The following is a 15,740-nucleotide window of genomic DNA, read 5'->3' on the forward strand; positions in this document are numbered from 1 at the left end:
CTATTGCATGTCAATGTTGTCCCAAAATGTGTCCGGCTTTAGGATGACCCACACCGAGGCCTTGTACTAACGTGATTCCCCATTGACACGGAATGGGTAAAAGCCTTAGATATATCAGGCACCTATTGAGACTTTGCGTAAAGCGTACTTAGTGGACACATTTCAATCATTTGCCGCTGGTACCAATCGAACAATAGTGGTACTGTTAGAAATGAAAGACATGCCATGTTATTAGATAACATTTGCCAATATTTGTTTGACTTTTTTTATCCAACACATTATCACAAGCAGGAAGGACCTATTGTAGCATGCAAATAGGCACGTCAATGTGGAAATCCCAATAAAAGTGCACATCCACCTGTAGTCCATCTTGGGCGGGATATCCGTCTGCTTTGGTGATATTGGATGAAAACAGAGCTTAATTTGAGCTGGTGTTTCCAGCGCTTGGCACTTGTAAGAAGTGCTTCCATAAGTGTCTGTTAGGTGGTGAAGTGGTGCCCGTTGGTCCCACGCGTACCTTATAAGCATGCTCCCACTGCAGAGAGCTATTTTTGGCACAAAGAGCTGGCAGGCTGCACACAATCTCAGGGGATGCCACCTCAGGCCTGTATGCGGGTATCATTCGGGTCCCCTTGGCAAGCATGGTGGCAAATACTGGCATTTGGCAGCACTCGCAGCTGTCTCCTAAGTGAAACTTTGAGCCCTGCCCTCAAGTTGTTTTAACAAATAAAGCTCAAGCTTCTGGAGGGTCACTCTCCAGGAGATGGGTGAGGGTGAGGGTGACAAGATAAGTCTTCAGCTAATACTTAAGTGCCAGGGCCTGTGACAGGGACAACTGCACCTTACGCCATCCATTGCCCCTATCAGCGCTGGCAAGGGCAGCGTTGTGATTGGTCTGAGCACCGTGGTTCAGCGCTCCGAGAGGCACTGGGGGCAGGGGCACGTTCTCTACCCAGGCTGTGATACAGCCTCAGGCCGGCCAAACATTCATGTGCACTTAAGACAGCGCCACCACTGTTCCTGTGACGTCCAGCCCCGCCCCATATCAGCTGAGACAGAGACAGAAAAATGAAATGATAACGTTTGTTATTACTTTATTTTTCCGTTTTGAACTTCTCACAGACGCTCCTCCGCCTTAGCGCCCCTGTCACGTGCTGTCTCCAACTTTGCTCATTTTCAGGGTCAGGCCAGCTCTGATGACGCACCTCTCTCCCTCTCTCCACCTCCCCCCACCCCTCTGCTTTCTCCTGTGTCCTCCTTTTATCTTACCCTCTTTTTATCTCCCCTCCACCTCATTGTGGCCTTGATACCATGAGGCAGTTCACCTTTCACTTGTGTCCCATGAACTAGTTTACTGCAGGCTGTGATTTGCTTCTATTATTAATTAATGTGCATCACTCTGAGTCACTTTAACTCTAAAGGAAACCTTTAAATATATATGTAAATAGATAAAAGATGAGGTTTAAGGCTCCACTCCCTCTTTCTTCAGCATTTTTGAACAACCCCGACCACCCAGAGATGCTACCTTTAAACACAGGGTAAGGTTGCAACCTTTATTGCACTTTCAGAAAAGTCATGCCATAATCTTTTCCCTCAAAAGAACACTACACAACTCTGCACGAATGGTAAATCTTCACGAAAGCAGCAGTCCTCACAATAAATATTTTGATTATGGAAACCACAAGTTTCCACTAATTTATTTATTTTTAAAAATTCCATGTCATCTGGATCAAAGGTCGTCTGATTTCCCTTTCTGTGACGTGTGCTGGTTCTAAAAGGCACATGATGTAACTGCCCTTGCCATTAGGGCATTGTGGAATTACACTGATTTCAAATTTAGAGTTTTAAGAGCTGTCTTAGATGCTGACTGCAGGGGGAAATGGATTAGGTACTTTTTTTTGGGGGGGGGGGGGCATGAAGGACATCAGAGTAAATGAAGGGAAGGTTCCCACGTCACATGATGTATCATTCCACTACACTGGACACCCCTAAATTCAAGACCTCTCAAGGCTGGTAGCAACCCTTCCCTGGAGCACCTACCACCTTATGGCTCTCCTTGTCGCTCAGCTGAGAACCTAACAATGCGACCCATTAGGAAAGCACCTTTCTTGTGTCTATGCAAGCTCTTCTCACACTCTTCTCATGAGAAAACTGTGCTCCTGTTATTAATCAATGTGCAAGCTTCTCTCACGTGTACTCTCATTCAAAGAATGTTCGAAAAAAAACCTGTGAATGTTATGCAAAAGTGTTGGAGGCAGTGCTTAATTTGAGCCGGAGGTAGCAGGTGGGGTCCACCGGCACATAATTTCAGGGACCAGCCCTTTTTTTCCTCATCTGATATTTCCCAAAAGCAAACGAGGAAAGATCACACCAAGTGGAAAGAAAGTAAAAGAAAGGCGGAAAAACCATCACCAAGGGAGAAAGCGGGACCGCGATGAGTGGGATAAAGATACAGGGATTGTCTGGTAGTGGAGTAAAGAGGCATGAGGTGGATTTAAGTCTACCCCACCTTGGCATTCCACGCAACAACCTTTAATGACACCGACCGCAGGGTCGGAGCAGGGCTTCCGCACCGGCAATCACTCTTTTACAAATAAAGCACTGGTTACAGGGTCCACATGTTTGCTGTGCATAGCAATAGTGCACCTTCCTTGTGCAGACTTCTGTAGGCTTAACAGTGTTTTCACTTATCTCAGACGCTCCTAAAACACACCTATTCGGTATGCTTCGGCTAATGCAATCTACGATTCACTCGGCTTAGTTTTGAACCTCTCCTATATTGTACGAACTACGCCAATCAATCAATCAATCAACCAATCAGTAGATTTGTAGAGCTCTACTTGTCACCTGTGTCCAAGCGCTGTCAACTACATTTTACCCCCTAAACCAAGGTATCCTGATATTACCAATGCTGCCCTAATCCTTTATAAGAGGGCTGCACATCAGACGATCATTACAGAAATATCGTCTACATTAAAATTGTGTTCTAAATATGGTTTACAAAATTATTGTCCTGTGGAAGTGTGTGCCATGCGTACTTAATTTCGTAAAGGCACATTGCAGCTTTGCAATATATGAGTCGGGTTTATTGTAATTTCCTTAATTACCTAACCTTAACTTTCTGTACTGATACTTTTATTTGAATAAACCTACATTGAGAATCGAAAAGCCTTGTGATGCGGCTTCTTCTACTGACCATCACTAAGAGTTATAGTCCAAGATTATACCTTTCCTGCCGATCGACCCCAATAATTAATAGAATTAAGTTATAGGTGGAGTATCTCAGTCCCATTTGCTGTGGACTTTTTACTATGAACTCGAATGATCTATATGTTTGGAAACAACATTTATGACATAATATTTATGTGAGACTATATTCTGACAATGGTATTGTGGTATCATGCCTGTTTTAGCCCTGCTGTTACACCAGCGAAGGGAATTGTGATACATTGACCATCTTATGTTTAGGGGTGGGCGGTAAACTGCTCAACTGGTGGAGTTCGCAGAGCTTTGTCCACTCCATGCTCCACCTGGAGCGCGGAGTTCCAGAAAAACTCTGCGAACGGACACATGGCGGAGGTTTTCTCACGCGCATCTCCCTTTCATTAAGTTAGCAAGCACGAGCGAGAAAAATTGAGTGCTAGGATGAGTCCTGGAGCAATATTTCAAAGCAGGCGGTTGCGGCAGGTCGCTACCATTCATGTTGAGAATGCTTCCGCTTAAGCAGAAAATCCACACGAGCGGCAAAAAGAAGCAGTGGCATATGCTGCTGTTTGCGCCAGTTTTACAGTGCGAACAAGCCCCCAGCGCATAAAATCTGTGGAGTTTTCATGTGATTCTGCAGAATTTCATGGAGTACAGTTCTGCTAGTTCCGCCGACCCCTACGTATGTAGAGAACAATAATCCCACTGGCACAACAGAAAACTGTTAAACGGAAAAATATAAATGTTTTACAGTAAAAGAGAATTGTAATTATTTTGTGTAGAACTCAATTCATTTTATATTCAGATTACAAAAATAAACCTAGTGATAGATTTCTAATTAGGCCTTCATTACTGCAATTCTAGTGGTGACAGCCTTATTCTCACTGCAAACAATTCAAAGTGAAAATATGGCTGCAATAGAAAAGAATGGAATTTTGTGTATCTTGGTGGTAGTCACATGAAAAGTCAGTGGGCCTGATTCACAGAACTAACTTAAGACAAAATCCTAAACTTACTACTTTTGGTATTCACAGAAGTTAGGATTTTGTCTTAAAACAGACTTAAGACAGACTTAAGTTAGGATTCTGTCTTAAGTCTGTCTTAAGTCTGTTTAAGACAAACTTAAGACAAAATCCTAACTTCTGTGAATACCAAAAGTAGTAAATTTAAGATTTTGTCTTAAGTTAGTTCTGTGAATCGGGCCCAGTAAGCGTATTCGTAGAATTTCTGTCAGAGCCACAAGTTTACTGAATATCATTTTGATTGGTTCCTTTTCTTTGAAGGGCATGTCTCGGCAGGAATCAGGAAACGCCTGGATTGACCTGTTCAATGAAATTCAGGAGGAGGAGCTGGAGGAGGGGTATGGAGACACGTGGCGGCTCCAATTCAACTATAGCATAACTAACGAGCTGACGCAAGAGAAGCGGAAGGAAGGGTGGAAGGTGTTTGAGAAGGCATCTTATGGCAGGTAAATATGTTAAACTACAGCTTAATGTGGTGAGCACCGCCAAACCTGTTGGATACCAGAATGAATCCCAGCGAGGCTGACTCCAACACCCATTCACCTGAGGTTGGAAAAATGGGTATCATTAAGCTGGTAAACATTAACTCTTATTGTGGTGATCAGTGTTTAGTTTGTGAAAAATATAAGTGCCAAGGCCCAAAGACGGTCTTAGGAGGTTGCGGTCCACGCGACTGCTGCGAGTTGCGACAGCTGGTGCGGAAACCGTTGTACTGTCCCTTTCTCTGACATAGTTCCTATATCAGTACTATTGCAATGTATTTCAATCCTCAGATTTCCAACTGGATTTGCAGCATCATAGAAACACTAACATATATATTGCATTTGGTCATTTGTTTCAAATAAGCATTGGTCCATGTTAGTGAACAGAAAAGCTTGTACGAGACCCCAGACAAGTGAAACGACAATAAGGTTCTCATTGCAGAAACTGGCAGTGCCCACCGCGCACCAGTGGATGACTCTTCCTCCAGGTGGCATTCCCCACCAATCACACAATGGCATGATATGCTATTTTATGATATGTAGCGCAGTTTTTATGCACCGCAATGTTCGGTAAGGTTAGTAGCAATGTGGCCTGTTGTCTGCTGGTTGTGGCTTCTTTTCCAAATGGTGGTGGCTCTAACAGACTGTCAGATCTTGCGATCTTCACTCTTTGTGGGAGTTTGGTCATTGGGTTTTGGATTTTAATTATGATGTGTGTAAGTCTCACTAGATACTCAATATGCAGACTATTTAATGCCATATCCAAGATGGCTGACATCCAGATCTGTCTCTGCTAACCTGAGATCACATTTTTTTTAAACAGGTGAAAGAATCGGCGAGCCACACTCATGAACCACACGGAGTGCACAGTACAGCGTACCTCACCGTTCTGTGCGAAGGACCAATGTGTGTCCTCCATCAGAGAGCATTGTGCACAGTATGAGGGCAAATGCAGCCTCCTAGAGATACCCACAGCACAGGCTTTCTCTGCTGTATCACTCTGGCAACACATCATTCCTTCTTATATATTGGATTCAGAGGATCCAACCTATTTGTTAATAAATATCTGTACTATCGGAGACGCCAGCTGTATCAGGTTCTCACACTCAGGTGTGCAAGGAAGCCGTGCTCCCCAAAAATGTGTGTCCCCTCACAATACTGTTGACTGCCACTGCCTGGTACCAGGTACTCCGGCCACAAATTTGAACGAACATAAACCCTGTCATGATGGTGGTAATTACTTGCATATTGCAGTCACTCTTGGCATGATGGTGCCCACTCCTGATGCAATACGTTTTGTCTTTTTTGTTTACATAATGTGCACTTTCTTTTTTGTAATAACATTTTTTATTTGCTTTTCCAATACAATAGACCAGAGCACACATGACCAATAACAACATATAGAAATGCACGTATGTATTAATCGAACACACGATCGGCCCCCAGATATGGAGATGCTAGAAGCTTCCAGCTGATCCCACTATAAACGATACACATGATAATCGAAGGCATTATCACTACGGGTCATTGTACTAGGTCCATTTGGACCAGATTGTTGGTATTTAGTTGGACAACCTCTGGATTTGTAAACGGTTTCTTCTACCCAACCAGTAGACGTGCACTGTGGTCGCTTCCCAACCATCCATGATCCCCAACAAAGGAAAGAGCGCTAAACACTGAGACTCACCGGACTCACGGAGCAATACCTTCGGCGACTTTGGCGATTCGGGGATGCGAGCCTATCCACCCCAAGGCACAGCTACAGCCGACAGCAACAGCAAGGGTGGAGCCGCGGTGACAATCGCGATTCGAGGCATCCTGACGACGTACTCCGGGCTCTGAGCGGCCGCATCAGGAGCAAGCAGGGACTGCAGGAAGGCGATCAGAAGGATCCCCTTCCTGTTCCGGGGCAGGAGCGGCAGCGTGAGCGCAGCAGATACCGCCGCAAGCACTGCGGTCCCAGTCTCAACTAATTTGCAGTTCTGGGTTTGACTGGGGAGCGCTGTCAGAGCGAATTCGGTGGGACGACCAGGACAGGCAAAATCGGCAGAATCAGCAGATACGGGCGAATCCGAAGAATGTACCACAACGGAGGAGAGGAGTGAGAAGCTGACAGAGGAGACGTCCCATATACGCCCCCCCCACCAGAGGCGAGGCATTTCCACTTCAGAAATCGGCAGAATCTACCCAGGCCTGAACAGAGGACGGACTGCATACACGCCCATGAGCAAGGTACAAGGAGGGAGAGGATGGGAGGGTGTTGCCACGCTGGACTTGCTTGCTGGCTGTAGAGGGAACAGGCAAGTGAGTGGTAATAAGGGGACAGGAGCAGAGGGAGTAGAGGGAGGAATAGAGGCAGAACACGCAATCCCACACGCAAGTTTGGAAACCAGGGGAGAAGGGTAGACTCAACCCCCCCTTGTAGGGGAAACCCTTGGTGACCCGCCAGCAGAGCTTGAATGTGGGAACAGGACAAGATCTAGCGATTGCCTCAGAAATAGGCAGTTCACCAAACAGAGCTTCCCCCCCCCAACAAAACATAGCGTCCTCCCCAGAAGCACAAAAGGAAGCCAAGAGGGGTTCCTAACCCAGATCACCAAGCGCAAAAAACAAAAAGCAAAACAGTGAAGGGGAAAGATCCAGGGAAAGACCAGTTAGAACGAAAGATCAGAGTGACCCCCTCTCTAAGATCTTTCTTTAAAGTTCAGCAGCTGGTTCAAACGAGAGGCAATCACCCAGCTCTGGAAGATAAGAACAAACCTGAATCTGTTAACGTAGGCTTCACCCCAAAAAATAAACCTCCTGCTGGAGCAGAACCAAACGCAGTAATACCAGAGGACAAAATCCTGGGCATGAGCAAAGAGAAAGAGACAGCTACTCATATACCCCCACAGGCTGAGGCACCAGGAGACTCCGCCATGGCAAAATCTGCGGAACAATCAGCAGGTGACCTAGGGGAAGACCATCCTGCACTAAGTCAAACGGAGAAGCTCATGGAGAAGTTCATGGACAAAATGCTGGGAGAAATTAGGGAAAATTCGCAGTCTCAGAAGCTAACCAGAGCAAAATCCAGGAAGTATGTGAAACTCTTGACGACAAACTGAACGCGCTAGGAGAAAGAGTGACAGCGGTCGAATCAATGGTAGAAGCCCTGAATAAAAAAGTGGAAACTAATCAAAAGGAAATCCGTTCCTTAAGAGATAGCGACAGAAGCATGAAGGAGAAACTTGAATCACTAGAAAATCAGGCAAGAAGGAACAACTTGAGGGTTTTGAACGTCCCAGAGAATTTGGAAGGGACGGACATCAAAAAGTTGACTGTCTCACTCCTGGAAGAGTTATTCCCCTGGGCCAAAGAAGCTAATCTGGCAGAAGACATACAGAGGGTTCACCGCGGCGACCCCTTCGGCAAAAATAAAGAGAGGAAGACACCAAGGAAGATTTTAACAAATTTTAAAACGTACACCTTGAAAGAGAGAATCTTAAGCGAGGCCTTAAGAAAGGGCACCTTTAATAAGGACAACTGGTCATTCAGAATCCGCTCAGACATGTACAAAGCCACCCAGGACAGGCAGTGGGAATTGGGACAATATATGCAAGAACTAAAGTCCCTTGGAGCCACAGTTCAAATGAAATTCCCTGCAGCTCTGAGGATCATGTGGAGAAACAAAATGTATAATATCAGAGACCCTAGAGAGGTCAAAACTTTTTTAGAACAAATTAAGGATGAACTGCGGACCGCAACATTACTTTTTTAAAAATTTATTTTATTTATCCTCATATTGCGAAAATTTTATGTATTTTGGAAAATTTGGTTTCTGCCTCTGAAGCTTTTTTGTACCGTCACTACCCAATGGTCTCTCTTGTCTTGGGAGTTTTTCCCTTGTCTTGCTCGGTCAGAGGAGTACCTTTTCCATTTACATACAAACATATCTGTAGTCGAGAGGAGGGGAGCTAGCCACCTTGGCTACTCTATGAGTATCATACTCATAAACCAGATTATGCTTTCGCTTTAATCATAGGACAGTGCATTCTGCCCTTTCCTCAGAGGTCAGATGTTTTTCCATGATTTCCCAATATTTGAACCTCTTGTTAGTTTTTCCCCTTCTATCTAGTTTATTTGTCTTGATAGCTGAGTTCATCCACTCTCCATGCGTCGGGGGTGATGGATCAATCCACTTAATGCAGATCTCCCTTCTAGCTATCACCATTAATACAAAAAGTAACTTTGCTTCCATAACTGTTAATTTAGCTAACCCTGTAGGGTGAATAATACCACCTAAAAAGAAGAAGGGAGGCTTCCTCAGGGTGGGCAACGATGAATTTCACAAAAAAGTACAAATACAAAATAAAAAGAGAACACGGGTGGGGAGCAAACTAGGGAAAAAAAAACTGAAAAAATGTCCTCGCTAATAAAACCAAAAGGAGTATACGGTGCCCGTAAACTTGAATTAGACCATGCACTCCCCAACATAACATAAGAAAATGACGACAAACTCTCAAAAAGTTAAAATACTCTCTTGGAACGTTAATGGTCTTAGAACAGCTAATAGAAGGAGGAGAACCCTTGAATACCTTAAAGAAGCCGACAGTGAGATAATCATACTTCAGGAGACACACCTTTTAAGCGTGGAATGGGACCAAATCATGAAAAATCTAAGCTGGGTCGATGCCCATGTCTGCACTAATCAAGACTGTAATATCAAAGGCATAGTAATAATCATCAAAAAATCACTTAAAGCCAAGATTGAAAATAAGGTAGTAGACAATAAAGGAAGATGGGCATTAGCTAAAATAAGAATTTCGGATAGTATATTTACTGTAGCAGGCTACTACGGCCCAAACTTAGATGACCCAACCCCCCTTCAAAGACTCTACATAGAACTTCTATCAACAACCGCACCGATAATACTAGGGGGCGACTAGAACATAATACTAGATCCCAAAATTTATAGATCCCCCCCAGGAAGACAAGCAAATCTACCTAAAATGAGGGAGTGGCTAGGAAACTACAAAAAAGATTTGGATCTGTTGGATATGTGGAAAGAAAAGGACGACAAAAGGCAGCCCTTTACCTTTCACAACAAAAAACTCAGACACAAATCAAGAATTGATTATTTTCTAATAAATAGGAGTTTAATAGGCAATATCAGGAGCATAGAGCATCTGCCAGCTCATTTGTCCGACCATTCAGCAGTCCAACTAACACTGCAAATGACAAATAACAATGTACAACCTAGATGGACTGTCGACCGATCTATATTACTAGACACACAGTTAACAGAAGAACTTAGGATTGCTACAGTCAACTTCTTTGAGGACAACAAAACTGGCACTTCAAAGCAAATCACCTGGGACACGTATAAGGCAGTAATCACGGGGAAGCTGCTGAGTATGGGAGCTCATAGATCCAGAACTATGAAACAGGAAACAGGCGACTTGGAAAAGGGTATAAAAACACTCGACTCACGAATAGCTACTGAAGGCACTTCATCCATCAAAGAAGCACTAGAGAAGGAGAGGCAAGAACTAAAAGAGAAACTAGTTGACCTCCTGGAGAATAAAGTGAGGAGAAAATGGGAAGCCAGCAAACTATCGAACCATGAATATGGAGAAGGAAGCGGCAAAATGCTGGCTTGGAAAATGAAGACGGATCAAACCAGAAATAAAATATCCAGCATTCAACAGCACAACCAAATAGAACCAAGCTCCGAGGATACTGTAATAATGCAGGAGTTCACAGACTTCTTCTCCAACCTATACAAGGAAGACATAAATCCTACTGAGGAACAGATCAGAAAGTATCTAGATCTCCAGCCACTCCCATCCTTATCGGAAGAGGAAAAAGAAGAACTGAACGAAGAAATCACAATTGAAGAAGTAAGAGACGTGATAGAAATATTGAAAAAAGGGAAGGCTGCCGGCCCAGACGCCTTACCCAACGAGCTCTATGTAAACCTAAGGGAGACCCTGGCTCCGCCAATAACAGAGCTGCTAAATATAATCTATAAGGATCAAGACAAAATCCCTGACTCTTGGAATGATGCAACCATTAGCATAATTCTAAAACCGGGGAAAACCCCCATAATCTGTGAGTCATACAGACCGATCTCATTGCTGAACTGCGATTACAAAATCTTTATGCAGATCATGGCTATGAGGTTAGCTACTGTAATGACAAAACTGATCAACCCAGACCAAAGGGTTTCGTGAAGGGAAGGCAAATATAGGAGATAACCCACAAACTCTTTGCTGCAATAGATATAGCCACCTGTGGAAAAAAACCTTTAACAATAATCACCTTTGATGCTGCCAAAGAATTTGATAGAGTCAATTGGACATTCTTGAACAAAGCCATCATCAAATACAACCTAGGGGAGAACTTTATCCGCATGGTGGAGTGAATTTATAAAAAACCAAGAGCTAAGGTACTAATCAACGGGAACCTCACCAATAATATCGAAATCCAAAGAGGAACAAGGCAAGGAGGCCCGTTGTCACCTTTGCTTTTTAATTTTTATAATGAGCCTCTGGCAAGCAATCTTAGAAACCATAGCTCAATAACACCTTTTAAACATCAGGAATGGACCAAAAAGGTGGCTCTATACACGGATGATCTGATGATATTTACAGATAATTTTCAAAATTCCAATGCAGCAATAAAGGACACATTAAGTAACTTTGGGAAAGTATCAGGGTATCTGACAAATCAGGCAAAGACTGAGGCCATGAGTTGGAATACGCACCCTAACAGCGCTTACTCCAAAGACAAAATAAAATTCTTGGGGATCAATTTGGTTAAAGACCTGGAAAAAGTGCCTCAGATAAACCTGAACAGAATTGCTGGAGAGACTAGAAGACTCCTCAAAGTATGGGATGGGCTACCACTAAGCTTCCATCTTACCCAAATTTACCTACCTTTTCAACACTATACCACTGGAATTCAAGAGAGACCCATTGAAAAAAATTCAGGGGGAAATAACGAGTTTCATCTGGTCATTCAAAGGAATGAGAATCACATGGAGTAAACTAAGGAGGAAAAAAGAACAAGGGGGGATAGCCAGTCCTGACCTTTTTGAATACTACAGGGCATTTCAATTAAAAAATGTGAGACATTTCTTGAAGAGGTGCCAATACTACCCCGAATTTTTACAAAATATGACAGGAAGAACAGATCATTTCCTATATAAATTTGGTCACCCCAAATTCTTCAAAAAGATAAAACTAAAGATCCTAATCAACGCAGCAAAATTATACCCTATTACAGCACCTTGGCCCCTATATGGGAATCTCCGGGCACACAGACTGCCTAAAAGACTGCATGGCCTCCCCACTGAAAGTAGCAGGAATTAAAGAATGGGGCCAGCTGATGATAGAAAACTCCATAACTTCTTGGGATCGACTAATCATAATTACTAACTCATCACTATCTAAATTTAAATACTACCAACTTACGAGTTGGGCTAAATCACTCACTGAGAAAAAAAGAGGAAATGAAGATCTAGAGAAAGAGATGATGAAAGTTTCTCCCATAAAAAAAGAAATACCAAAGTGGTATTGGGCCCTCATAACTGCTGGGGAAGAAGACTTTTTGATCCCAGAAACAATATGGAGGAAAGATATACCAGAGCTAGACTTACAAAACAAATGGCAAAGATCCCTGGAAAAGTGCTGGTCTACCATAAAACCGGCCGCCTTAAAACGGAATCACCTATTCACAATACATAGGGCCTACTGGACTCCCAAAAGGCTATCCAAATTAAAGGGAGCCAATATAAAGACCTGCCCTAAATGCGGAATGGAGAAGGCAAATTACCTACACATGTTCCAGGAATGCCCCCTCCTCGACTGCTTGTGGCGGGAAGTTGGTAAGACGATAAGCCTGGTATTGAAGAAAAAACTGGACGTAAGTATAAACCTTATCATATTTGGGATTAACACCACAAATGATCTGGGTAAGCTAACAAAAACACAGGAAAATCTACTGTTTGTTTTAATACTACTAGCAAGGAGGGAAATATGCAAAAACTGGGTTAAACCAGTACCACCACTACATAGTAAAAATAAACAAACTTGATAGGAAAGGAAAATCCAGCAAAAAATATAGTTTTTGGGAAATTTGGGAAGACCACTATCAATCAGGCACTTAATGCACAAGGGCGATTCCGGAAAATCAAAATCAAAATCCAATGATTAAGCTGTGAAAGCAATTCAGACGGGAAACATTCCCGCCGAGTAGCCAGGAGGGCTACCTCCCCCACGAGCAAAGGGAATTATTGATTATGGTAAAGGAACAAGGAGACCCCAAACTAATACAACAGCTAAAGGGAAACTCCCCACCCAGGAAGTCCACCACGGGGCAGTGAAGGTTCAGACATTGTAGCAACGGGCTCCCGGAAACTCCTTACACATAGAATCGCACAATGAGGATTAAAAAAAAAAAAAAAAGATCCCCAACAAAGGAACCCTAGGATCCAGTGAAAAGTTGTGTGCTAATATGCCCTTGGTGTATGTGTGTATTTTGGATCAGTACGTGGTATTGATTGGGCAACCCGATATGCCGTGCAGGAATGTGCCTTCCATGTTCATACAATGTCAGCATTCAGCCGTAATGGCTCTGCCTATTTTCCACAACCTGCGGGATGAAAGTATGCATGGTGCAAGTATCTGAATTGTACAAGTCTGGGTATAACAGAAATAGCCCGCAATCTGAGGGTCATTTTTGCTTCGGTCCGATCGTCATCCTCAACGGTGCCGCAATTTTCTCTGAGATACAAGAATGGGTCAGTAGATTTAACGATCAAGGACCTCTACACCCATGATATCCTCTTCCACCCTACTTGTTATATTGTGATACGTGCCTCTAAGAAGTGGAACCCAGGTGTCATGTCCTCTTGGAAAGGACGTTGTTATATAAGTAGGTCGGCGGTCTAGCTGGCCCCGACAGATATGGGACACCAGGAAATTCCTGGGAGGATAAGGAAAGCATTGGTTTCCCTCTCACTAAATCAGAGAGAAGAGGAAGCTCTGCATCAGTGGGGCATGTATAAGAGTTGAGGAATTAATAAAAATGAGTGAACAGCCTTATTGGCTGATGCTGTCTTTTTATGCAGAGTGTTATGCTTGCCAGCGCTGTGAGGAGAAACCTATCCAGAACAGGACAGGGCACGATGCACCCCACACAGCTCGGCATACACCTGCTAGGGAATACCTGAGTTGCAAGTCCCCGAAGAATTGGCTTTCATGAATTGCAAGATCAACTGTTAATTGTTCTGCGGATTTCATAAAGTCTGTCACCTAGAAGTCTCTGATTTTGGAGATACCAGTGAGATCCAGTGCTTGGAGACCCCGTGTCCGGCCACTTGTTTAAGGAGTATGCAACACCACCAGAAGGTCTCCGTGGTCACCAAGCCTTGCCAGCCTATGTGTTTGATTGCTGCTTGCCAGCAGTTTGTTGGGATTCTAGTGATTGTTGGATAGGGTGTGCAGGTCTTGGGCTCCACACAGAGGGGAGTAAAGGTCATACGGTTTCAGTATGGATAGCTCCTGGTGTACCGCGGTATCCACCCTGTTGCAGAAGAGGCAATCGTTCCACGAAATTGGTTGGGAGGTCCAGTACTTAAATTGGAGGTTAGGGATCCCCAACCCATCGTCAGACATAGTCTGTGCACATGTAGCAAATTATTCATGCGGGTTACCCCGCCCACACAAATTGTGCTAATAAATAGTGTTGTGCCTGGAAGAATTGTAGGAAAAGAGAATAAGGGTAGTTTTGTTTATTGAACAGGATATGGGTCAGGGCTACCATCTTGAAGAAGGCATCTTGTCCCATGATGGTTAACCTTAGCTTGGCCCAGTTGCGGAGTTCCCGCTATCTCCCGCTATGCAACGGGGTATTATTGAGTCTCCAGCTTAGTCCATGGTCAAACGTGATCATCATGTCAAGGAATCTGAGGTGGGGTGGGCCAATTTTAATTTTGAGATACAGGCATTTTGTGGAGGGACCTCTACCAGTGCTATATAAATTGATTGTCCCCAGCTTACTCTGAGGTATGATCAGTGACGGCCTGTACCAGGGAGGGGGTGGTCGGGGCACAAACGCATACAAAACACAGACTCACATCCGTGCATGCACACAGGCATGCACACACTCACACCAATTCACAACTCTCACTCCCAAATACTCACACACGCACCATACATTAAAAATAAAATCACACTTACCTGCATAGCTCTGCCTCAGAGTCCGAGGAGGTTTGGTTCTGCTGCCTTCCCTCATTGGCTGACATAAGATCAGCAAATGAGGGAAGGCAGCTGTGCCAAGTCTCGGAGCCAACAGTATGGTTGGGACAGCTGCCTTCCCTTACTTGCTGACCTTAGATCAGCAAATGAGGGAAGGTGCCAGTCCTTTGTCTATTCACAGAGTGGGATGGGGTCTGTGAGACTGTTTACCCCACCCTACCCTACTCTGTGAATAGGTGGCAGTAATTGACACAGTCCTAGGCACTTTCAGGGCTTAGAGTAAAAGCGCCCAGGTCTGAGGCAATCAGTGATGCTCCCCCTCCTCACAAGGACAAAGGCCTCAAGGTGCTTCACCAGGCTGAAGAGGTCACACCCACAGGAGCTGTAACTTCTTTAGCCCTGCAAAGTTCAGCTCAGGCAGCCTGGAGCTTGTGCATTTAGGCATGTATAGCTCCTGGCTGTCTGAACTGAAAATAGAGTGCCTTTGCTCAGCCTGGCAGACGCTCTTCTTTTGGGGGAAACGGTGAAGGGGTGGGTTGCTGCTGGGTATGATGCATCCCCATAGGCTTGCTGCATATGGAAAATTCTTGGAATGGAGAGTTCGGCTGCTGCACAAAGAGGAGGTGGTCATTTGTGTACAGAGAGATACTTTCTTTATAGAACTTCAACCCCCCGAAACCCCCAAAGACCTGCATCACACCTGGTCCAGTCTGTGAGGGGCTCAACGACTAGGGCAAAGAGGAGCAGGGAGAGTGGGCGTCCCTGGCATGTACCGCAACCTATCTACAATG

At 44.3% G+C, this 15,740-nt stretch overlaps 1 protein-coding gene across 1 annotated transcript in view; it reads left to right on the forward strand.

The window, feature by feature from the left end:
• Positions 1 to 15,740, forward strand: part of LOC147684218 (receptor-transporting protein 3-like) — a 41,361-nt gene that overhangs the window by 9,569 nt on the left and 16,052 nt on the right. The window contains exon 2 of the mRNA XM_086944617.1: positions 4,488 to 4,672. Within this exon, the coding sequence (XP_086800743.1) occupies positions 4,491 to 4,672 (182 nt within the window). The 5' untranslated portion in view covers positions 4,488 to 4,490. The remainder of the gene's footprint in view (positions 1 to 4,487; positions 4,673 to 15,740) is intronic.

The sequence above is a fragment of the Lissotriton vulgaris genome, chromosome 11, assembly GCF_964263255.1.
Source record: "Lissotriton vulgaris chromosome 11, aLisVul1.2, whole genome shotgun sequence".
NCBI classification, from domain to species: domain Eukaryota; kingdom Metazoa; phylum Chordata; class Amphibia; order Caudata; family Salamandridae; genus Lissotriton; species Lissotriton vulgaris.